At 36.8% G+C, this 24731-nt stretch overlaps 2 protein-coding genes and 1 long non-coding RNA gene across 8 annotated transcripts; 1 reads left to right on the top strand and 2 right to left on the bottom strand.

Annotated features, from left to right (window-relative positions):
• Positions 1-3554: 3554 nt before the first annotated feature.
• On the bottom strand, positions 3555-16797 carry LOC110714210. 2 transcript variants are annotated; one of them, XR_002510110.1, is made up of 6 exons: positions 16683-16797; positions 13798-13869; positions 12994-13142; positions 12435-12529; positions 9290-9379; positions 3555-4448 (listed from the first exon to the last, which is right to left on the bottom strand). It is a non-coding gene; the product is annotated as an uncharacterized LOC110714210 (long non-coding RNA). The 2 variants fall into 2 exon arrangements; XR_002510109.1 differs by lacking the exon at positions 3555-4448 and having other exon boundaries at positions 9007-9379.
• On the top strand, positions 8218-16387 carry LOC110714209 (probable trehalose-phosphate phosphatase C). 5 transcript variants are annotated; one of them, XM_021892697.1, is made up of 10 exons: positions 8219-8467; positions 12718-12859; positions 13010-13150; positions 13326-13397; positions 13475-13600; positions 13827-13883; positions 14343-14444; positions 15417-15494; positions 15588-15728; positions 15883-16387. In XM_021892697.1, the coding sequence occupies exons 2-10, from the start codon at positions 12752-12754 to the stop codon at positions 16030-16032; spliced, it is 975 nt and encodes a 324-aa protein (XP_021748389.1). In that variant the 5' UTR covers positions 8219-8467; positions 12718-12751; the 3' UTR covers positions 16033-16387. The 5 variants fall into 5 exon arrangements, with proteins under 5 accessions (XP_021748391.1, XP_021748389.1, XP_021748386.1 ...); XM_021892694.1 differs by having other exon boundaries at positions 12701-12859; XM_021892698.1 differs by lacking the exon at positions 8219-8467 and adding an exon at positions 11839-12473 and having other exon boundaries at positions 12701-12859.
• A 452-nt stretch (positions 16798-17249) lies between the features above and the next one.
• LOC110714600 (DEAD-box ATP-dependent RNA helicase 31-like) lies at positions 17250-24647 on the bottom strand. The gene is made up of 10 exons (XM_021893144.1): positions 23219-24647; positions 22836-22942; positions 22585-22640; positions 22153-22377; positions 21562-21768; positions 21342-21428; positions 20062-20157; positions 19707-19922; positions 17931-18113; positions 17250-17808 (listed from the first exon to the last, which is right to left on the bottom strand). The coding sequence occupies exons 1-10, from the start codon at positions 24265-24267 to the stop codon at positions 17581-17583; spliced, it is 2454 nt and encodes an 817-aa protein (XP_021748836.1). The 5' UTR covers positions 24268-24647; the 3' UTR covers positions 17250-17580.
• Between the last annotated feature and the right edge of the window lie 84 nt (positions 24648-24731).

Here is a 24731-nt window from a genome sequence, read left to right as displayed (position 1 = left end):
TTAATCTTTTTTTCAATAAATTCGTTTAATAATGTAATTAACTCTATGTCAGAATCCAGGTTAGAAGCGACGCATGCGCCCACCGCACTATGTCGTCATATAGTAGGGGTTTCGGCCCCCAAGGGCACGTGTTATAGGCTAAGCTCGGGTGGTGTATGCGCTGCGAAAGCCGCCTTGAATTACATTTTCAACCGAGCAATGGGTTGAATCCTTTGCAGACGACTTAAATACGTGACGGGGCATTGCAAGTGGCAGAGTGGTCTTGCTGCCACGATCCACTAAGATTCAGTCCTATGTCTTCTCGATTCGTCCCCCCCCCCCCCACACCTTATTCCCTAAAAACACCTATATTTTGGGAAACGAGATTAGTGATGCATCTCGATTGCTAAAAAATGCTAAGTATGGGATTAAGACAAGTCACAAATTAAAGCCTAAGTGTTGGGATGTTGGATGGTACAAGGGATCGTGTGGCATGTGCACAAGACATGTGCACCCAAGGACAAACATACCGGGTTATGAGCACTAGTTACGACTCCAAGGCTCCTTAAAACAAGATGATTAAGGATAAATGAGATGGTTTTGGGCACTATGTATGACTCCCAAGGCCTTTTGGGAACCCATGGAAGTACTTGGATGCATAATCTCGCTGGGTGAAAAAATGATAAAAGAAAGTTAAATATGAAGGCTATAATACATGAGATCGGAGCAATTTAGGAGGTGTCCGGACCCGGTGTTGGAAATTCACGCAACACTACGGGATGCATCCAGGTTCATATAATATTGTTTCGACCCATACATATATGACCATAATTCGGCTACGTAAAGGCCCCGTGGAAGCTTATATCCAATACAAGGCGTGTATGAAAATGGTGAAATTGGATGCTTAAAGGAAAATTAGATGGTTCCACCCACTCAAATGGACTCCCGGAGGATATTAGGGTCCATGGTAATCATCTCGGCAATTTTTTTTTCGACCCAAAAAGAGTCAAAAATTGTCAAAATTGAAGGCTATTATCTGCGTTTTTTTTTTATCAATTTTGAAGGTTTTGCGACTTGGTATCGGATAGTCTTGAGATGCTAGGGGATACATTTCGGGGTCATATAATAACATTTGGAACCATAAATGACCATTATATGTTGTTATAAATGTCCGTGATGTAGCTTGATGTATGAAATCAGTGCAAGTTGTAATCGGGTAAATTGACCGTTTAAAGGCATATTGGATGGTTTTACCCACCCAAATGGCTCCCAGAGTATATTAGGGATCATGGTAAACATCTCGGCAATTTTTATTTTCGGGTGAAAAAAGGTCAAAAAAATTCAAAATTGAAGGCGATTATCCATTTATCCACGCTTTTTGAGGAATTTTTGAGGTTATGGGGCCCGGTGACTAAAAGTCTTGAGATCCTAGGAAATACATCTCAGAGTCATATAATGTCGTTTGGAACAATATATGACCATTATATGTTGTCAGAAATGTCCGCGGTAGGCTTGAGTTTACGAAATCGATGCAAGTTGCGAACGGGTAAATTGACCGTTTAAAGGAATATTGGATGGTTGCACCCACCCAAATAGACTTCCGGAGGGTATTAGGGGCCATGGTAAACATCTCGACAATTTTTTATTTCCGGGTCAAAATAAGTGGAAAATTGGCCAAAATTGAAGGTTATAATACATGATTTCGGGTTAGTTTTTGACATTTTTTCAAAAAATGAACTGAATGTGTAGGATGACTCTTGGGAATTGATAGGCCGTCGTCGAGCCTACCAAAGATAATGATTCCTATCTTGGTCTCACTAACAATAGTAAGGGTAAGAAAGGGTCGAACCCAAGAGAGGCGTTGAATCAACCATCGAGTACTACCGTTTAAATAAGCTAAATGAATTCTAAATTGGGTTGGTTTTGAGTAACTTCTTCTAATTCAACTCAACTAAAGCTAAGAGGAGATTAAAAATATTAAGAGGAATCTAGGGCTCGGGTTATACCACTCAACTTCATCACAAATCACAATTAGCATGCTACAATCAAGGTAAATTAATGGGACAAATTAGGGGAAGTCATCTAAAGCACCCAACTACTCTCTCAAGCTAGAGGGATTACTTGAATCGTGAATATAACCTACTCTCGTGGTTACATAGCATAAAACAAGTGTTAAAGCATAATCACGATGACATAAACATTCCCTTGACCGGTAATCCCTATTCTCATGGCATTTCGGGTCAATTAATAAGGGAGCTAACTCAAGTTCATCTCTCGATCCTTCGTTGAGAAAGCTTGGATAAATAGTTCTAGCAATGGCCATATACAAGAGCTAAGCAATTAAACCACTTAAGCTCAACTAATCATCATCCCACAACAACCAAATTAGCACATGCAACAAGTAATTAGTGACTACATTGAGGGTTTTACCCAAACCCTAGAATTTAGACTACTCACAATCCATGGAGGTTAAAGCAATTAGAGGTTTCAAGCAATTCATGAACAAGTTCAAACTAAGGATTAAGCTAATTAACAATCTAAGCATGCAAGAATTAAGCAAGTAATCAACAACAAAGTAAAGAGAAGTAGAAAAGATGAGTAAGAAATGGTTACTATGAAGCTTCAAAGTGAGCAACAATGGTGGATTTTGTCTTCTACAATGATTGAATTTGAATGCTTCCAAGCTAAAAATTAAGAACTAACTAATGATTTGAGAATTTAATGTTCTAAGACTACAAACTAAGAGGAAAGCTCTAAAAAAACTGCCTCCCCGTACAAATGAGCTCTAAAGGGGTATTTATATGACCCCCAAATAAAAAGGACGGAGAAAACAAGGAAGGAGTTCGACTGCAGGTCTGCACGGACGTGCCATATTTGGCACGGACGTGCAGGAGGGCCAAAATGGAGGCAGAAGCTTCTGCCAAGGTCTGCACGGACGTGCAGCTTTTGGCACGGACGTGCAGCTTTTGGCACGGACGTGCTATCATCTTGCACGTCCGTGCAGGATGCCCTGCCTAGACTGCTTAACTTTGGGAAGCTGTAACTTCTACGTTTCTTGTCGGAAATGGACTTGTGACCAGTCGTTGGAAAGCTCTTGAGACGAACTTTAATCTCCAATTTGAATCGCTTCAAAAGGTTGATAAGATCAAAAGTTATGGTTGGTTGAAGTTGACGCTTACGCAAACGACCTTTCAAGGTTCTCCAAAAGCTTTTCATTTCCCTTTAAGGCATTCCTCCTTCTTCCTCCATGGCTCACTCATGCTTGATCATGTCCATAGTGCTAAAAATAGCTACATTACATCAAAAACACAAACAACCGGTGAAGCATGGATGGTACAAAATTTGCATAAAAATAGGATAAAAATGAACTTTGATGTCGATTAATAACGAAAACAAGGTTCAAAAGTACCCTAAAATCATGCCAAATAACAAGTTATCAGGAATCTAAGTAGGTTTGAAACCATAAGACACCGATAAAGATGTCCATAAAGTACCAAAAATGAGTTTTGACTTTATTTTATGAAATCACTATATTTCATGAATAGAGTCAAAACTCATTCTTGATACTTTATGGAAATGTTTATCGGTGTCTTATGGTTTCAAACCTCCTTAGATGCCCCAGGACTCATCCAACACATTCAGTTCATTTTTTATAAAAATGTCAAAAACTAACCTAAAATCGTGTATTATATAGTCTTCGATTTTGGCCAATTTTTCACTTATTTAGACCCGGAAATAAAAATTACCGAGATGTTAATTAAAATAATTAAAACTTTAATTAAAATAATTAAAAACTTTTTTTTTAAAAAAAAAACAACTCCACCACCAGCCACCCTGTCCCTTTTCCCGGCCACCTTCCCTTTCCCCAACGAACTGCCAACCCAGCCCCCACCGTCGACCGCGGCCCGGTCTCCCCTCCCTCGGCCCAATATGCCTTTGTGTTAGAATCCAACTCCTTTTTATGTATTAGATTCCCTTTAGATGCTTTCTTAGAGTTTAGTTTATGTTTTCTTAGCTTGAGGTCCCATTATTGTGTTACTCTCAGTTCAGTGTTCTCTAGGGATTTTCCTTCTAATCAAATTAAAGCTCTTTAGAGGGTGAATGATTAATGAAATCTTAAGTCTTCAACCAAGTGTTGCCTTGGTTTTATGCTTGTTTGTTGTTAGACCTTTATAGATATTGTGTCTTACTTGCATAATAGCTCCCCTTCAAACCAACTTGATGCACTAAGAACTCGTGGTTCGGACCCGCTTGAGCCCACCTTTAAGTATCGGCCGTCACAAGCCCCGACCACCCGCACTCCGTCGCCCAAATAGACGTGAGTGCTCCTTTGATTTAATTACCCGCTTGTGTTGCTTTGTGCTCACAAGCCCCTCTTCCGCTCAAGGCTAGCGTTCTTGCTGTCAAAAGGCTAGAACGCGCCGCATATTTCGGGATCCAAACTCCCAGATCGTGACACTTTGGCTATTCTGTTTCAATAAAGAAAATATACATAAATGCTATTATTTACAGTTCATGCCTTTTTATTCTTTCAAGATAGGGAGCATATATTTCAATATGGCCGCATGCCGCAGAGTGATGCTTCTTAGGCTAAAATGCTATAAAGTTGATGCCAAAATCTCATTTGCCATTAATATTTCATGTATAGCCTAATAGACATTCTTAAGAAACCGTTGTTATTAAACACAGCTATCTTTCAACATTCAAGAAAATCATAAGTAATTTTTATTTTCTTGCTGATGGATGTTTTCATATTCTAGTGTTATCTATTTCAAGATCAGATACATTTACGGATTTACCCCATGGTATTAAAGTGAACAATTGGTGACAAATACTCGAGATAAAAAAATAACTTCATACGATATAATGAAACTAGTACACTAAGATATAACTTGAAAATGCATTCCTTATCATAGTATCCAAGGAAATTGGGTTTGAATCGGATCTTCAAATGTATATGTATTAAATCAAACAAGAACATCATATCAAATACTACAAAGTTATACAGCATAGCAGGATCACAGGACACAGGCTACGTTTAGCAACTACACAAGTTATTGCTGAACTTGCCCAAAGCTTATTTCAGAATCAAGAACAATTGCCTCAAAAATGTAGAAGTACATGCCATAAATGCGAATAGCATCAAACACCCATGAGTCCATGATAAGCAATTGTGGAAGAGAAATAATTTCCTTAAATTATGTTTAAAACAAACAATTTCTTTGTGCTAGCACTATTAGTGGTTTTTCCTTGCATATAAATCGCTATTAAAATCAATTCCACTTGAAAACGGTATTAATAACAACAATATTAAACCAACACAATTTATTTTTATACTTTCAAGCATTATTTAAGGAAATCGTTTCAAGAAGAGATGTAGTAGTGGTATAAAGGACATAATTAACCAACAAATAAAAAGTAAACCAAAGTGATCAAAGGTTATTATTTCTTCTGAAATCAAATTAAACTTGCTTTACACAAAAAGATAGCTTTAACCCGTTCAATTTAAATTACTTTCATTCAAGTGGAATTCCACCCATAAATCACATGAACTTTAGAAAAGCATCCTATAAAAAAAATCAAATTATTACTATAAGATAGTTTGAAATGTCCATATCAATCATTCGGTAAGTGGCATCTCCTAGCTTCCTATGCTTTGTATATGCACACAATGTATATAACTTCCGAAAGCTTAGCGCCCTTATTGATAAGGACATTTTAGTTCTCACTTGCATCCAAAAGCCAATCTAATTATTTTGTATAAAACATTTTAATTTTGTTTAATGTGGACACTCCAATGCTCAAAGTACATTAATTTTTTCTTATTATTTGAAATACATAGTTTATAATAATAATAACTATATTCTACTCTCGTTTAAATGACACAATATGACTTTTGGACTGTTCATATATTATTTTTGACTTATTAAATTTGTTTTATATTTTATAAATTAAAGAACTTAGCGTTGTTGTAGGATATGGAGTTGGATTAGTCATAATGTACATTTTCATAAGATCAATTTCACATTTTTTTTTTCACCAACATTTTAATACACAATAGAAAAAATTAATGATCAAACATACATCTCGACATATGTGAAAGACACGCTAGCTTGTCGAAAAAAAAAACCGAGGGAGTATTCCACTTGAATCGAAATTTGTACTTTACTTAACAAAAATGACCCAAGTAAACTTTTTCAAGCATAAAATTATATAATTAAGACAAAAATATAATGAATATGAAAATTAAAAAGGGTCATGTCCAAACTCATAAACAATGTGGAAGAAAATCAAAAGTTGTTGGAGTAAAATCAAGGACGAAGCAATGCATGTGGCTGAATCGGATGGTTGGAATTTAGTATAAGTGCTCACTCTCTTTTTTGTGTTTCTAATTAGTGTTTTAACTTTAATAAAGCTTCAAAACAATTGCAAACACTACCTGTTGAACACCAAAAGCATAAAAACAAAAACATAAACATGCATGGGTTTCTTAGCACTCACAAGATTTTAGAATAAAAATTTAAATGTTTTAATGATTTAATTTACAGAAAAAGAATGTTTTTGTGGTGATAGTTCAATGAATGGCTCTCACTTGTCCAGATGGTGGAGATAGCTATGATGATTGGCTAAATTTGGAAAGTTATTACTATAATTTACTCTCTGTTAGGTTATGTAGCCAAGATTATAGGGTTGTTTGACAAATGGTGTATATTCAACTTGGTTGGCTTTAAAGCTGTTAGGCCTTCTTTGGATAACCTGAAACTGATTAAAAACGGTTTATTTTTAGGTCAATTGCACGGGGCCTAAATCAAGTTGAATCAATAGAGAAAACTTGTACTCGTATATCGGGTTATTGAACCCTTTTTGAATCAGAGTGAAAATTTTATTTTACTTCAAAGATCAAATGACGGTTTTATTCAAAATCATCCAACTAACCAAAACTATCAGTAAAATAGTTAATATTGTTAACAACTGATCGCCAAATAAGACCAATATTTGTTTTAGGAACGACTTGGTAGCACTCGAGTCACCAGTAGGACACTTAAGTATATGTAATAAAAAATAATAGTGTTTGGAAAAGAAGAATATTCAACTTGTTTCATGCTTGCCAGCAGAACATTTTTATTAGATCTTGCCTTTCAAAAGGCAAGCATCAGATCATTAAGAAATGAGATTCTCATGTATCCAACCTACTAATGCTATGCAGTTGGCAATTGTGAGTATTGTTGGTCTTTCTAAAGACAATATTAATCTGCCAAGAAGCAACCCAAACCTAAGGAAATGCCTTCAAACAGAGTTTCAGTCAAGCTGTGCAGGTACAAGTTCTGCATCAATGTCACACAATTAAGGGTGTCCGCGGAAGTAGTTGTACACTTGTACATGATCTTAATACAAACCCGATGGGTACGTGCAGCCCCAAATCTCCCTACCGTGTATGCGCCTAGGACTACTAGAAGTTGGTAAGTAATGAGGCTTAAATTGCAGTGGCCAGTGGGTTGCCCATCAGACTTGTGAACTTATGAAGTTGTACACCTAAGGACGAAACTGCTAGGACAAAGTTGTATAATAAAGGATTGTACAGGCAGCTTTATTTATATGGGCTTTGCAGCTAAATTTGATGTCAATATTGAAAAAAGTGTTCTATTAACACAAGAATAGAGAAGCAAAAACATACTGATCAATTAGCAAAAATGGGTTGGTTCTCGCGACTCTTTATGGAAGAGAAAGAAGGGAGGAGGGTTGCTAAACCAAGGTACCCTGGTGCTATGTTGCTCCAATCCAGGTACTCATGTTCGATTTGGATACATGTTCAAGTGTCTAATCCGGTTATCTAGTTTAAAAAATTCATGATATGGCCACAATTGAAGGGTCAAATTATACTACCATGCTTGGGTGTCGAACATTTGACATGATACCTAACATAAAATGAAAAGTCCGAATAACATAACCAGGGTGTAACTAAACTACTATCCTACAACTACTGGGCTAATCTAGGGGAATCCTAAACCAAGGTACCCGGGTATACCTAAACTACAACCATGGGTTAATTTTTAAGTGGAGACTCATTCGAGTTCTCATTTAATAGAAGAATTTATCTCACACTTTGGTGCACCTAACTACCTAAGAAAGGCGTATGCATCACACGTGTGGAGCACATATGTATGCCCAAGTGTAAAATAGAGGCTTTGGTCCCTAACCAAAAACCCTTGAGAAAAGCACTAGAGTACATTATTTAGAAAGCAAAAACAGAAAGAGAGAGAGAGAAGGAAGACAGTGATGGCCAAGCTTCTATATAAGGCAGCCTCTAATTACTCTATTGTTCATCCCCTGCCTAAAACTTAAATTTCTTGCTCCATAGATTTCATCTATCCTTCATGCCTTCTCTTTCATTCACTTAACTTGTTCAAAAACCACATTGTCACTTGTGAATCCCACTGCCTGCCAAGTATCTAAAGCTTGCAACGCACGAATTGGAAGACAAACATTGGTATGCTTCTCTTTATCATACATGCACATTTATATGAAAAGTATGTGTTCACCATATGGTTAATTTTATATGGATAAAGAACTCGAATTTATGTTGTAAGTTATGCATACATCAATAATATTTGAATACTACTAGTACATGAAATATATTCAACATTTTGCATTTTTGTTAGATAATCTAACATTCTAACCCTAGAGAAGACTTCAACCTTTCAGGATGGTTTAGGTTAGAGCTAGGTTCTCTTGGTGTTTCTGGTTCTATCGTCTTTTCTCTAAAGTTGTACTCGTGCGAAAGGGTGGTTTGGGTTGGAGTTTCTTTAAGTTTAGCCTAGTAATAATGATGATTGATTCCCTTAAAGTATAGCACATCAAATCAATTAGACTTGTATGCATCTCGCATGCTTTCTACATTATTGGCTATAAAGATGAACAATCCATTCACTAAAAAAATATAGAACAATGTAAAGTGCTTCAAGCCAATAATTTAGGTTAATAAAATAAATTATCTATATTATATTGAATCAGCTAATAATATAACAGGTCGCATTAGACTTTTTTATAGTAAAAAAAACACAACCAACTGTTATCCTAATTTTCCATCATATAAAAGATATAGAATAACAATCATATAAAAGAAACTTTTAAAATTAAATATGCAAAAACTCAGTACAAATTTTTACAAAATAATGTCATAGAACTGTACAAGAATCTTTTTAAGAAAATAAGAAAACAGAACCATTGCAATAGTAGCTAATGATTCGTATGTTAGTCTCATGCCTTTGATTCAAAGAGCTAAATATAAGAATATGTCGGACCTTCTTACCTTAGGTTATAACCGAGTATGACCAAACTTGACTCACTGCTCTAAAATTCTTTCTTCTAGCTGATTTTTGCCCATCATTTATCTGCCACACTGCAAATTGTGAAACAAATGGAGAATTTTATGTTACTACATGATTAGTACAAGATAGATGAATTGTGCTTAAAGTCTTAGTCATCAAAATAAGGCAATAATTATTATTGCTAAATAAAAAGTCTAATAATCTTTGTACAACTAAGTTGATCACTTGATCAATAACTCCTAGAAAAACTGATCACACTCACAAAGGCGGCATTAGCTTTAGCTTATGTAACAGCTAGTGTGAAATACTCGAAAAATAAAAATCACAATATATGATCATAATCTTGTCATCCCAGATACTCTTATAAACCAAGCTACTCCAAGGTGATTTATCTTCCTCCTGCTCTCAGTGGAGAGCAGAAGCAAGCACCTGAATACAATCCTACCCAATCAGGAAATACTAAGCTAAATTACAAAACTCATGGTAAACACTTCTTGCTCTTTGCAAGAAAAGAAATTAAGGTGTGTTTTGATATTTTCGCCACAAACACATTTCACCAAAGCATGGCTTGCTTATCTCTTGGCTCCGCCTGGGGACCAAATAATTTTGTTCCGTTGCTACACTGAAGTTGAAGGCAGGCAGGGTAGTTTTATTTGTATGTATCTCCACCCACTGTTTCCAGACATTAGCTTAATTATGGGATAGAGGGAGTAATAATTTATACCCCAGCCACCAACCAGAGTGTCTTGAACTGCAGACCTTATCCCATTGCCACTCATAAAGGTTCACTTCACTAATGGCATAAGCTGTTACAAATTTGGGGTAAACTCCGTATATACTCACTAAATAAAATTAAAATAACCGACTCTAAAATACTTGTATGGAGACTTCCAGCTTGTGACAGAAAATATCTCAATACTTAATTTCGTGCTCCATCTTTTCAAAATTTGAAGTCTTCTTCACTTTTGATATTTATATCATGTGTCCATCAGACATAGGAATCGTAAACTTCCAAACAAACAAGTCATATTTAGGACAGGAGGAGCACAGAGTACGATTTACAATGTTTCTTTTTTACACAGTACATCATTTCGATTATTTTCCTATCTTCATGATGCAATTCAATCTTTTTAACGGGTACACGAAAGATCATCCCTAAATGTCCTTTATTCAAGATAACATTTTAATTTCCTTGGTTTCTAGTACAAGATTAATTACTTTCCCTGCAAGTTGGGGAAAGTGAGAGGGTGTGTGTGTGCTTAAAGTTCCTATCACGGGAACCCCAATGGGGTTGTCACATACTTTGATGGAGCATCAAATCAGGGACCCAAAGTAATTGGTTTCAGTAGAACAGTTAAGTAACAAAGTATGTAGGGCTGAAGGTCGGTGAATAATCACCACGGCCAATTGACAGTTGGGATTCATCCCTTGAACTGAAATAGACATTTGTCCTATTTCAAGATCAAATTTTAGTGGACTTGTGGTCCTTGCTATGTCTCCACAAAATTAGAAAACTACCTCCATAACAAATTAACTAGTAGTGTCACACTTTCACAACATCAAATGAAAGATAAAGAAATCTTATTAAAATATATAAATGCAACGCGATACCTCTCTTACTACTATAACAAGAATTATCATAAATAAGCTTCAAAATTTCCATATTGACCTATTCAACAAAGAATATCAAATCCACTATAGTTTAGCTTAACAGCATAAAAATGGATCTTTTATTTTATAATTCCTTCCTAGTGGAAGAGGGTTGTAAGGAAAATTAAAAGTTGTGTCAAATGGAACAGTGGTACCAGAAGCTTATACAGCTGAAACCTAAATAAACACAATTGAGTTCAACCTAAAATTCAAGGGGACTAAATTTTTGATGAGCCTATGGGAAATAAAAGGTGGAAAATTGCCAACATCCATGCCTAAAATCCAACAACAGTGGAAACCCAAAAACACCTGAGGCCGATACTTGGCAACATCATAGAGATGATTATCATATAATTCCTAGATTTGCTCTAGAATGTATTGTACTATACATAAAAATCACCAACATCCGAATTTCATAAACTTGGGTGTGGATTTATAATCTTTGGTTAAACTTCGTAATAATATTAATATAAGACTGCAGTGCCTCAACTCTTGCTTCATGAACATGGTAGCATCTGTACTAGGTTCATTAGCTCTGATATTAATGACTCTACAAGATTTTTACATATCTTATCAGCAAATACCCTTCAACCACATGTTGCTAAAGTGTATTGACCTATGACATATATAGCAAGTCTGCATCATCATTTGACAGCTCTAATTTGCAAATAGTTCTAAATAATCAGGGATTGTCGTCCAAACTTATGTGTGGCATTGCACTGCCCACTACAAAATGGCAAGTCCTACGATTTAGATAACTGGATAGCAAAGTCACTTTCAGTTTTTGTGCCCATTCTATTTCAGTACTTGGCTTAAACATAAGTGGCCATTATTCTCTCAGTGACCTGTTTGAATCACTTTCATACCCTCTCACTCCTGAAAGAATACAACATAATTGCCTGTCTGAAAGGAAAACATAGGGTTCTAAGTGGCCCCTAAGGTTCCGGGAGGAAATTCCGTGACCTGTAGCAGACATAGTTTTAAGCACTCAAGATCCAAAGCCATTAGATTCAAGCTTGGCATTGCATAGATGGATGACCATTGAGGATGGTCTGATCTGATGAAGGTTTACATGAAGTATTCCCCTCTTTACTTTCCTTATGTAAATCAACATCCCTCCTCATTGAAGTGACAACTTTGCAATTGACCTTTAAATAAAACTACGCCTGCTTCTTGCGAAAGAGGAAAGAAAAGAGGGGTGCTCAAGTGGCCATCTGAAACCGAAAGTTTAAATGTCCCCACATAAAAGGTTTGTGACCCCCTTTTTGTCTGTAACAATGAAGCTCAACTGTCTATATATCTACTTCAGAAATCTTAGCTTCTTAAGGTGCCAAATTGAAGCTTTATGGCTCACAATTTAGACATATAATTATATAAAAGTATAAATATTATAGATCCTAATAATAGCAAATTAGGCAGAAAAGGGCAAGCTACAGGTAAAAGTTGCAGAAGAAGATTAGAAGATTTCAGCCTTACCCAGGGCGCTCTGCATCTATATTTGGAGAAACGCTGAATGTAAATCTTGCTTCTTCTTAAGCTCACCCTTTTCTTTCAAAATTATAGACTTATAGCTGCATTGCATGCACCCTTGAAGTCAGAAATTCAGAGCCTTTTTATCCTTTGTAAAGAAGCACAACAAATTATTCACAGAAGGCAGAACAAAAACATTAATTATGGTGATTTTTTATGTTTTTAGTATAAATGTACAATCCTTTTGACCATAGACGCTAACCTTATTGCAGCAACAATTTTATCACAGGTAAATACACAAATCTAAAATATCAGTGTTACCAATGGGACTTCCTAGAGTGATTGCCAAACTTAACAACTTGAAGTCAGTCTCAAGCTCAACTTTTGATGAAGACAGGAGCACAAATTGGCATTCATATGACTCGTGGCTAGTAAGATTCATATACTTTGTCGTATTTATTAGTGTCCATTTGCAGAGAAATCATAATAACGGGGTCTCTGGTGGACCAAAATTTCACAGAAAACAACATAACAGTACTAGAATGTATTAATTCCTAATACATACTTTGTATGGCATACAGGAGAAGCACCCTTCTGCTTTGGACAAATTCCAGAAGATGATGCATGGAGCTGAGAACAAAAAGATTGTTGTGTTCTTAGATTACGATGGAACCCTTTCACCAATTGTTAATGACCCTGATGTTGCCTTTATGACTGACAAGGTAAACAAATTTATCAAGGATTAGTCATATCACTCATATGGTATACCATTTCAATATAAAAGTGAGCCTAAATATCTATGAGACATCAAAAACAGATAAAGCATAGTTTATAGGATTATATAAGGAAGTCAATACATGTTGATCACTAATTACAACAGAATATGAAAAATTGCAGATGCGTGCTGTGGTGCATGAAGTTGGCTGTTGTTTCCCAACTTCAATAATCAGTGGAAGGAGCAGAGAAAAGGTAGCAAAATCAATATAATATACATAGAAAAATGAGTATATAAGAGATAAACTCTAACTGTAGTGTTCATTTTCTAGGTATATGATTTTGTCCAATTGGACAATATTTACTATGCTGGTAGTCATGGGATGGATATAATGGCCCCATTGCAGCCACTAAGGATTAGAGATTGGAAATATCATGCAAAAGCAGTTGACCTAAAGGTTTGGCTTTTCTCCTCTGTTCTAGATTCAAACCTATAAACATATACAATTTAGCATTGACCAATAGCTTCCGTTCCCTCAAGTATCAAAGGAGACAGTACGAAATATACCACATAAATGTGTACCATAGCGGAGATTTGTAGCAAGTAGATTTGACTGATTGCACAAAAATACATATGAAGCAAAACCCAATTTACCTTCCCATGAAATGGTTTCTCTCTTGTAGGGAAACAAGCTTGTCATCTATCAACCAGCAAACAAGTATTTGTCTGAAATTAATCAGGTAAACATTCAGCATTCATCTCATATAATATATTATTATCAAAAGTTGAAATATACTAAAAAAAACAGAGATATGCATTAGTTCAGAGTTAATATATAGCTTGTTATATCAAAGTTAAAGGAAAAAAATTACATGAAATAAGTGAAGATAGGGCAAGAGTTGGTAAAACACGGACCAAGACCACTGAACCAAGTGAGCCTTTGGTCTGCATTAACTTGTTGGCAGCTATTGAATTGTTATCTAGTTGACGGTCAAACATGTCACTTAAATATTCTTGACAAAGCCATTCTATAGATAATGCTTCTACTTAAGGATAAAGATTACAGCTACTAGTCTTAGCTAATTTTATTAAAAATGGTACTTGGTAAATGGTAAAAGATCCATAAACTGCCTGTATAATCATTAATTATTAATCTCTCTCAAATCATTTGATTCAACATAGATTGCATTTCCTTGTAGATCCAGATGTCACTAAAAGAGAAAACTGCAGCAATTGATGGTGTGAATATTGAAGACAACAAGTTCTGTATGTCTGTCCACTTCAGAAATGTATCAGATGAGGTAATTTCTAGCTGATGTTATGAATAATCGTTGTCCAAATTAGCCAGTCAACTCTCAACAGTTCCAGAAACCTATTCTGAAACCTGAAAGTGAATAGACCACAAACCATTGAAACTGAAAAGGTTGCATATAGTCAACCTATGAATATCAATCACCATAACCCCCCAAGACCAAAACAGCCAAATATATCAGTATCAGTAACTTTATTTTTGAATTGGAGAGTAACTAAATTGACAAATTCCTATAAATGCATAGCTCAGACAGTTGTGAACATATTATAGCAGATAAGCACGGGAAAGAAGTCCCAACAAGAACCATGGATCCATCTTTAGGGGGGTTGGCCCCTTTCCGAACATGCAGTTTTTAGTTCAGGGGGTCTGATGGCTGCCTGAACTCTTTTTGGGTCGGCCTTGGGCCAACACCATTTGGCATAAAGTGCACCCGGGGCAGCAACCCCGATGCATCAACCTGATATTTTTATGCTAGATGCCATTATCTGGCCCTTAATGACCTCATTGAACATAGTTATGCCAAGATATTTGAAGATAATTTCTAAAACACGTCTAAGAAATGAATTGTCTGCATTCATATTGTTGTTAATGGTAGCAAACACACAAACTCATCATACTTGATGCATCACGCGAGACAATCCCCTTCCCCCAATAACAGCATAAAGAAGAGAAAAAGAAGCACTACAGAGTTACTGTCATGTTAATTCTATAATGATCGCACAGGTACTATTTGATCCTAAAAGACGCTACTCCAAATCTCCAATCTCACTGCAATACTACTAAGCCTAAATCCCTAAGCCAATTCCAAGCTTTTCACTTTATGGATTGTAGGATTGTGCAATCCTATGATATTTGTTCTTGTTAAGAATAATGATAATTAAGCTACATTAGCAGCAGTTGAAGCTTGATAGTGTACGAGTAAACAAGAAAAGTGTTTATAACAGCTCTAAATAAAATGCAGGACTTGGGCTCATTAGAAGAGGAAGTGAAGTCTGTACTTGAAGAGCATCCACACTTTCGGCTAACAAGAGGTAAAAAGGTACAGTAGGGACAATACAGTTTCATATTTTGGACAATAGGAAAAAAAAATTACATCATTTTCATATAATAAGGCTATTTCTTTCTCAATCAGGTCTTGGAAATACGACCCCCTATTGACTGGGATAAGGGTCATGCTCTAGAATATTTACTTGATAGCCTCGGGTTGGGTAGCTCCAATGACGTTCTCCCAATATACATAGGAGATGACACAAGTGATGAAGATGCCTTTGAGGTATTGATCTGAACTCGCAGTAAATTCCCACTTGGGGGTAAATAAGCTAATTCAATTTTACTTTAATAGGAAGAGGAGATTAATTGGACACTAGGATGGTGTTCATAAATTCATGATCTTCATGTCCATCCTAATTTTTGTTCCAAATTTGTAGCTTATACACCGAAAGAGACAAGGCTATTCCATCATCGTCACATCCATCCCAAGAGAAACATGGGCATCGTACTCCTTGTATGACACAACAGAAGTCATGTTATTCTTAGAATACCTAGCCAAGTGGAAGAGCATCAGCTCGGCAAGTTAGTACCACAATGTTCAGAAAGGACTCGGTACATTCACAACAAAAAGGCCTAGCCACCAGATCTCCAAGTCAGCCAAAGGAAATCGCTATCGACAGATCCTAAGACCGCTTATTTCTCTACTTGATAATCATACATGAAACTAATCGCAAAAAAAGGCGAAGTCTACTCAGAATGATCTTCAAAATCATGAAGTAAACCCATATTTGGCTCTATAAATTTTGGCATCAATATTCAATAACAAATGATGCCTATAGAGGTCAATAGCTAGGTTTTCCCGAGATTTTCTAAATATGATAATATTGTATGATAAATGTGCAACTCTTATTAATTTGTTGCTTTCAACAATCTTCTCATTCATCTTCACATTGTTTTTTTGGAATTTCAGATAATATTTTTCACAGCAGCAAATTATTCCAGCTAAAAAAACCAACTCAATTAAACATTGCGACACAAATCAAATGAACTATCCAATCAATCAATCATGTAATTTAGGCTCTAAATTCAGATGATTTCCACAAAATTAATCATTTAAGGTATAAATGATCAACATAATCAATTGAATAAACAACAATAAAACCTAACTTTGAAATTCATATTACAAAAATTAAATTTTGAAGTAAAAATGATAAAAAAAAGACTTTGAATTGCATACCTGATCGCAAAATTTGGGCGAGAAAAACAAATTTAGAGCAGAATTTAGGAGTGAGAAAATTCACGGCTACTAAAATTTTTAATGGGGAAACCAAACCTTGTTCGTTTTACCCTCCAAAATTTGAAGGATATGCATTACTCTAATTATATAGTATTTGATTTCCATGTATCACGTGCAGCTCACACATCGGTATTGGTCAAATAGCTCACACGTCGGTATTGGTCTAAGGTATTGGTCAAATATATAATCACATGTCGATATTAGTCAAGAATTGTTATATCATGCAATTCGCTTGAGTTATCTATTTAGGCATTACATATTGTAATTTTATTACGTTTGTGGAATTTATTACTTTATTCAGAGTAATACTTTTCTAGAGCTTGTAGCAAAATTATTGATTTGTAAGAGTTAAATGTATAACTCTACACGAAAATTCAACTGTGAGAAATTGATAATTATATTTAGAGATTTGATGCATTATTCTTGTCAAACTCTTTGGACGGCTGGTTTTATACTTAATAAATTTGGACTCGTATTGTTTTATAACAAAAAATTCGGCCCTCCCAATAGAAGAAAATCGAATTTTGCATTACACTTTGTTTCAAATCTTTCAATAATACATTCCATAAATTGTAGATTTCTATTAGCATTAACATTACTAGTAACAATAATCATTAATTCTATTAGCTAAATACCTGAAATCTATGCATACCAAAGATAACTTTTAGCACGCACGATTAAATAATAATAATAAAAAAAATAAAAATAAAAAAACAAAAACACCCTACTTGCCTTCAAATGTCAAGCTTACAAGCTCACCTACAAAAAAAAAAAACACACTTACAAGCTTGAAATAGCTTGACACCCCAAAAAATTTTAACAGAACAATTACTTCTGTCTATTTGACGCGTAAACCAGGGACATTCTTTAACCCCATCTTGCCAAGAGTAATCTTGGCTATTGCTGGAGGAGTGTCAAGCCCCATGCTTCGACTAAACTCATTTGCGACCTCTACAAGCTTCATTTTGTCTCGTCCCACACTCTTATTGGAATTATAGTACCCAAGCCATGCCTGGTATGCTTTTTCCTTGCTCTGCATATCTACCTTTGATAAAGCACGTTCCACCTTATTAAAAAAAAAGTATTAGACAACTCGACATATACCAAGTAAGAAAAGATTATACTAAGTATAAAATCTCTAATAGTATGACCAGGGAAATAAATGAAATTATGTGTCTACTGGCATACTTTCTTCCTAGTATCAGGATCAACGATTGGCGGTGTTGCCTTGGTTATAGGAAGATCCTTGATAGACTTTAAGAAGCTATCCTCCCATGGTGCCAATAAAAGTATCCCTTGCCCTTCTTTGCCTTTACGCCCAGTTCTGCCAAGCCGGTGTATGTATTGTTCTCTTTCTGATGGTGCTCCAACCTACAGATAAACAAGTGGTTTGTGATATGAATTTTAATCAAGAAAAGAATGAAGATTTATGTTCATCATTAGTTCCAACCAGCAAGAACTGACCTGTCCCAATCACCCAAACTAAATCAACCAACCTAACCCCAAAATTAAAGGAAAAATTGAAAAGAATAATCTCACCTTTCGCCCATCTGCTCAAAATAATCCCACCTTTTCGAATTCCAGAAATAATCCCACCTTGTAACCCCATCTTCCCAAAATGATCCTTTTACCGGTTTATGAAATTAGTAACCTGTTTTAGAAGGTGACTTGACACGTGTCACCTTTTAATTGGTCTTAAATTTTAAATAATTTAAAATAAAAACAAAACAATTAAAAAAAAAATTCTCCCAGCTACACGACCACCCCCTTATCACCACCGTCACAACCCCCTGCCGCCGCGCCTTACCACCATCACCACCATCACAAATTTCACCTTCCTCTCTGCAGTTGCTGCCACTACAACCCACCACCATCGAACCCACACACACCAAATCGCCACCGATCACAACCCCTCTTAACTCCCGGGCTTCGCCCAGCCACACCAATAACCCCACCGCACCACCTCCAAATTTGCCCAACATACCCCACAACGACCACAACTGCACTAACTCCACAATTACCCAACTTCCCCCAGCGTGGCAGCCTTCAAAATTGCAGCCATCAACATCGCTACAACCATCTCCAACCATCGTGATGTCGCAGCCCCACAAGTCGCAGCCACAACCTCCAATTCAACCCCAAAACAACACATTTGCCGCTGGCAATCCCAGACATCGGCCAATTTTGAGGTGTTTGCGGTGGGATTATTTTGAGGTGGTGTTTGAGGTGGAATTCGGGTGGTGTTTGGCCTGTTTGTGGTGGTTCGAAGAGGCTGGGGTTCGAATGATTGAGGTGGTTAGGCTGGGTTAAGATGGTTTTCGGGGAAAGAGAAGGGGGAAGGAAGGTTTCGCCGGTATTGGTGGGGCAGGGGTGCCGACGGCTAGGGTTAAGCTGTCGCCGATGGGGGGACAGATGGTGCCAATGGTGGGTGTGGGGCTGCGTTAGGGTGTTAGGGGATTTTTTCTTTTTCTTTTTTTTTTTAATTTTATTTTGCCTTTGTTTTATTTATTTCAAAAAAAAATAAAAATTACCTGTTGAAACAGTTGTGGGTAAAAAGGATCAATTTGAGAAGATGGGGTTAAAAGGTGGGATTATTTCTGGAATTCGAAAAGGTGGGATTATTTTGAGCAGATGGGCGAAAGGTGGGATTATTCTTTTCAATTTTTTCCAAAATTAAATGAACTGAACTAAATTGTGACTAAAAAAAGATAATTGATGAAAACCAGTATATGGCAAACCCAATAAGCCCTAACCTGACCAGAAACCAAACCAAAGGTCTTAGCATGTGAATACGAACCAAAGTAAACTGACCCGAACCAAACTAAACTGACGGTCGATCAGGATTGCTCATTTGCTATCTCTAGTTCACACCAACCCCCTCCCCTCTCCAAATTGCTTTCCCAACCTGCCTCAGACTAAAGCAGCTGGTTGAGGCCTAACAAGCAAAACAAGCAGTAATATTACCTGTATAACTAGGGTAACATCTGGATAATCAACTCCGCGTGCTGACACATCAGAAGTTACAAGTATAATACCCTTTGACATGCGGAACTCATCTGATACTTTGGTCCTGTAACTCTGTGGCTTCCTGGAATGAATCTCACGAACATTCAAGTTAAGCTCACCAAGAAGATCTGCAACAAATGCTGTGACCATTGCTGTGGTACAGAATACAAGAACCTGCATAGAGAATGTCATGAATCCACATCAAAAACATTTGAGCATCATATCTATTTAAAGCAAATTAGACAAATGGAGGTCACAAAAGGAAATCAGTTGCAATTTTTTGTTCACTCAGTAAATTGATCAACATTCGCACCTTGTAGTTCACATCATCTGAAATATGGTCCTTCAGAATAGTGTATAATAGAGGAAATTGGTTCTCCAGGGGAGCAACTAAATGCACCTGGCTGACCTGCAAAAGTTCATAGATGTTTTAGGAATCGGAAAACTAACACAACCAAACTACTATATGGGAAGTGACCCCCCAGGCCCCACCCCCTAGTGGACATTAAAAAAAATAAAAAATAAATAAAAAATAAAAAAAAGCCTGACATTAAAGTATTTAACATAGCTCTGAGCAATTGAGCATTATACACATCTTCTCTTGAACAGTGAAGAGTTTTCAGTCCATCTTTTATTTTCTTCATTTCCTCTTTTCTTACTCAACCCAACATCCTACACCTCCTTTTAACCACAACCATCAAGACCCACCCATCTCATAGTGTATAAAAAAGGAAACTAAGGTGCTGAGACACAACCGCACAAGTAGTACAGGTCACGCACTTAAATTGTTCTAGGCGAGGCCATTCCAAAGAAACGCACAACTGTGTTTTTATACCCTAAGATCACATGGTGTATAAAAAAGGAAACGCAGGTACTGAGAGCCTGAGACACAACCACACAAAGTTCGTATATGTCATGCATTTTAGTTGTTCTAGGCGAGGCAATTCCAAAGAAATGCACAATTGTCTTTTTATACCCTAAGAAGTCTTCTTGGGTTTATTCCCCAAATATCAATTGCTTTTACTCCATTGTTTTTCACTGTCTTTTTCCCTTCTTCTCCTTTAAGTCTTCAACTGCTACCACAAATTCTCCTCATTATCGTCCAGTTCACTATAAAACTCCTCTACCAATTTTCAATGATGTGAAGGCTTGATTAGATTCTTTGATTTGTAGTCCGGGTGGGGGGGGGGGACAAAAAAATTTCTTATGTATTAATGAAGAAAAGGTTGGTGATGGACCTGGTGATGGTCAAAGAAGGGGCGCAAAGAGAGTAGAAAATGAGTTCAAAAGAAGAGAGGGATAATGGTGGAGGTGAAGAGGAGAGGACAGTTGGACGGCTGGACCAGTGGTGTTGAGGAGATGATGTTGGGTCGAAAGAAGAGAGAAAGTAAAGAAAACCCTAATAAAAGAAAGAGAGAAAATCAACTTCCTATTACTTCAGTACCATGTTGAAATTTTATTTTAATACGCACATGGAATAATAGGAGACTTCTCATAGCCATTAGAATATTAGATAGCTTAGCCAAGCAAATGCCTCATACTCAATAAGTACAAGAACACTTTTTACATCAAAAAATAGGACCATGAACGCACCTTTGCATGTGTCTCCTCACTGCCTTCTTGAACAGTACTGATAAATTGATGATCTCTTTTTAAAGCAATATGGCAGATTTGATGAACCTTCAAACAAAAAAATTGTTCAGAGGAAAATGCCAAATTTATTATAACAAAAGAGAAAATTGAAAACTTCCAGAATTTTTTAACACAACCGACAGAGGACATGCATATGCAATCAAATGCTGAGAAAGCTAACCTCATCTGATACAGTGGCAGAAAATAGTAGTGTTTGCCGCTCTTTGGGAACGGCAGCAATGATTTTCTCAATGGCCTTGCGGAATCCCATGTCTAACAAGTGATCAGCTTCATCAAGTACAAGGATTTTCACACCCCTAAGCCGAGTGGCGAATCCTGCAGTGTTCTCCATATGATCGATTAGCCTTCCAGGTGTAGCAACGAGAATCTGTGTCCAAACTTAAGTTAACTCCTTGCCCTAAAGGAAATCTAGCAATAAATACACACCCAAAGTCCCAATATTTCCTCATCAAATAATTTGCCAGTGTTGATTGGTATTTTACTAGATACAAGAGAGAGATAATAAAAGTGGGATTAAATTGAAAGAAGGTAGAGACAAATAGAAGAATGTAGATGGGGGGAAAAAAAAAGGTTGAAGTGATGGAGAAAAGATTTATTTTTAACTTAAGGGAGAGATGAAAAATGAATTAAAACATTCACTCTAGAGAGGGAGTGATACATAGTTGTCCTCTCAAAGATCCAATTTTTCATTTTCAATATGACATGTAGTAGCTCTGCATAAGAACTTGCTTGCAAGGTTAATGTATCTAACCTGACAGGGATTTGTCTGAGTATGCTTCTGCTCCAGTGAAAGCCTGGTACCACCTATCACAACTTGGGCACCAATAGAAGGATGATACTTAAGCAAAGTCTTAGCTTCTTTAGCAGCTTGAGTAGCAAGCTCTCGCGTGGGACATATAACAAGTACAAGGATCGGTGGTTTCTTCTGATCACGGCCAGCAGGAGGTGTCTTTAGCACCGTTTCAATGGACGGAAGCTGAAATTAAGAATTAGTCTTAGTACACAGCATTTAAAAAAAATAAAAAAATAAAAAAAAATAAAAAAAGGATATCTCTAGAAAATACTCAAACAAAGACAGAATTTTTCAGGTTTTTAATTTATCAATAAAAGGAATGAAATCTTGAGCCCAAATTCACATTATATGACCAACAACAATCTCAAAAAGAGATGAAGTATGTTTTACCAAAAATGCTACAGTTTTTCCTGTGCCTGTCTTAGCCTTGGCCATAACATCCTTACCTGGAGAGTAGACAAGTAATCAGTCAGGTAATAACCAAGAAGCTATATAAACAAGTTGGAAATGCAGGCTAAGGATATCTAGCATCAAATATTCAATCCAGAAAATAGTGGTATGCCCAACACCAACTTTTAGAAGACAATCAGTAACACTACAATGTCATTTTGTGTTTTGCTTAAAGACATTTTCTTATTGACCTTTTAGTATAACAGGGAGTGTCGCCGCTTGCACCATGGTCATCTTCTCATATCCAACATCCTTGATTGCTTTCAAGGACAAGGGTGAGATACTGCATTGATCAAACCTGCAGGCAGCATAGAAGATTAAGCAAACCCAAATTAAAATACAAATTAAATACAAATTTAGACTGATCAGGCCATACTGATGCACATTGCTGATACACAATACAAACAAACTAATGGCAACTCATGACAATGTAAAACTTCAAGCACAATGCCTCACTCTTATCCTTCATTACATAGGATAAGATGATTTATTACACAATAACACATAAAACCAATATGAGTACAAAACTGATAGCATAGAGAACCAACAATAAACGAACAAACAGAAGACGAACCTGGTTTCACTAAGGTAAGAATCAGCTCCACCTCCATCAATAGAGCTCGGTCCAGAACTTGAATTCGCACCCTTATCTGCAAATAAAGAACTTCTACTCCTAACCACAACTTCTTCATCCTCTTCATCAGAATCCTCCTCACTATCATCCTCAGATTCCTCACCAATCAAATCCATAAAACCCGAAACCGACTTCTGCTTGTCTTTCCCCAAATCATCCTCATCCCCGTCCTCATCATCATCCTCCTCCGAGGATAAAACAGGAGCAGCTCGCCTCACACCACGCTTCTCACCTCCTGTATTAACCTTAGTCCAAATTTTCTTTCCTTGAAATCCTCCATTTCTCTCCCCACCCCTTCTCTTCATTTCCCTCCCCCCGTCTTCACCACCAAAGCTCCTCCCAAACTTCGGAGGACTCTTCACAGCACCACCCACATTACTCGAACCCCGCCCGCCCCTCGCCCCAAACTCCTTATCTCTTCCCCTTCCACCTTCTCTAACCCCACCACCTCTTTTCCTGTACTCCCTCCCTTCACCTTCACCCCCAAACCTCGACGAATCACCCGAATCACCGGCATTCCGAAAACCCCTTTTACCAAATTTCCCAGAACCCCTATCCTCACCATTAGCAAAATTACTCTCTCTGCCCCTCTTACCCATTTGATGATCAAAACTAGCCCTTATCTTCCCTTTTCCTCTACTACTATCTTCTTCGTCTTCAGTAAAACTCCCAGACCTAAAAGAACCAGTCCTTAAACCACTAACCCAGTTGCTTAAATCATCTTCATCCTCAACTAAGCTTTTTGCAACAGGCTCTGCCTTAGCACGAGGGTATTTGGGCCCTGAATTGGGCCTGGACTGAAACGGGCGGGTCGAAAATGTGCGAGGAGAAAACCCTAACCCTAAAAGTTTGAGCTTTAAAGGAAAAATGCGACGAAAAGTAGGGATTGCAAAATAGGGTTGACGAATAGAATATAAAGACATAGAAGGGCAAAGGGTGACCGGAAGAGGAGAGAGAAATGAGCGGAGTGGTGGTGGTTTTAACGGCATCAAATGGGGTGGTGGAGGAGAGAGAATTACTGACTTTGCCGGTTTCCGGTTGTGATAAGGGGTCCGGAAATGGTAGAGATTTTGAGGTGGAAGATAAGGGGTTTAACAAGGGTTTTTCTGATTTTTCGACTTGGGATTTTTAGGTTACAGGATATTTTATCTTTCTAAATAAAGAAAATAATAATATTATCAAACTAGTAGGTGTGATTTTTTTTTTTTTTTTTTTTGAATAAATATTATCAAGCTAGTAGGTGTGTGACCAGAGAAAAGAAATGTTGTACGTAGTATATTTATATACTCAGTTGCAACTTGCAAAGTTGCAAGTTTATACTCGTAGGCTTGTAGCTCATTTTTAGACAAGATGTGATACTTGGATTAATTATTTTTCTCGGATGAAAATAACCGTCAAAAGTCATTAAAAATGAACATTTATACTAACTCTAATTTAAAGTTGCAAATTAATA

Source organism: Chenopodium quinoa, unplaced genomic scaffold, assembly GCF_001683475.1.
Source record: "Chenopodium quinoa cultivar QQ74 unplaced genomic scaffold, ASM168347v1, whole genome shotgun sequence".
Taxonomy (NCBI): Eukaryota; Viridiplantae; Streptophyta; class Magnoliopsida; order Caryophyllales; family Amaranthaceae; genus Chenopodium; species Chenopodium quinoa.
This window is presented reverse-complemented; position numbering and strand designations above follow the sequence as displayed.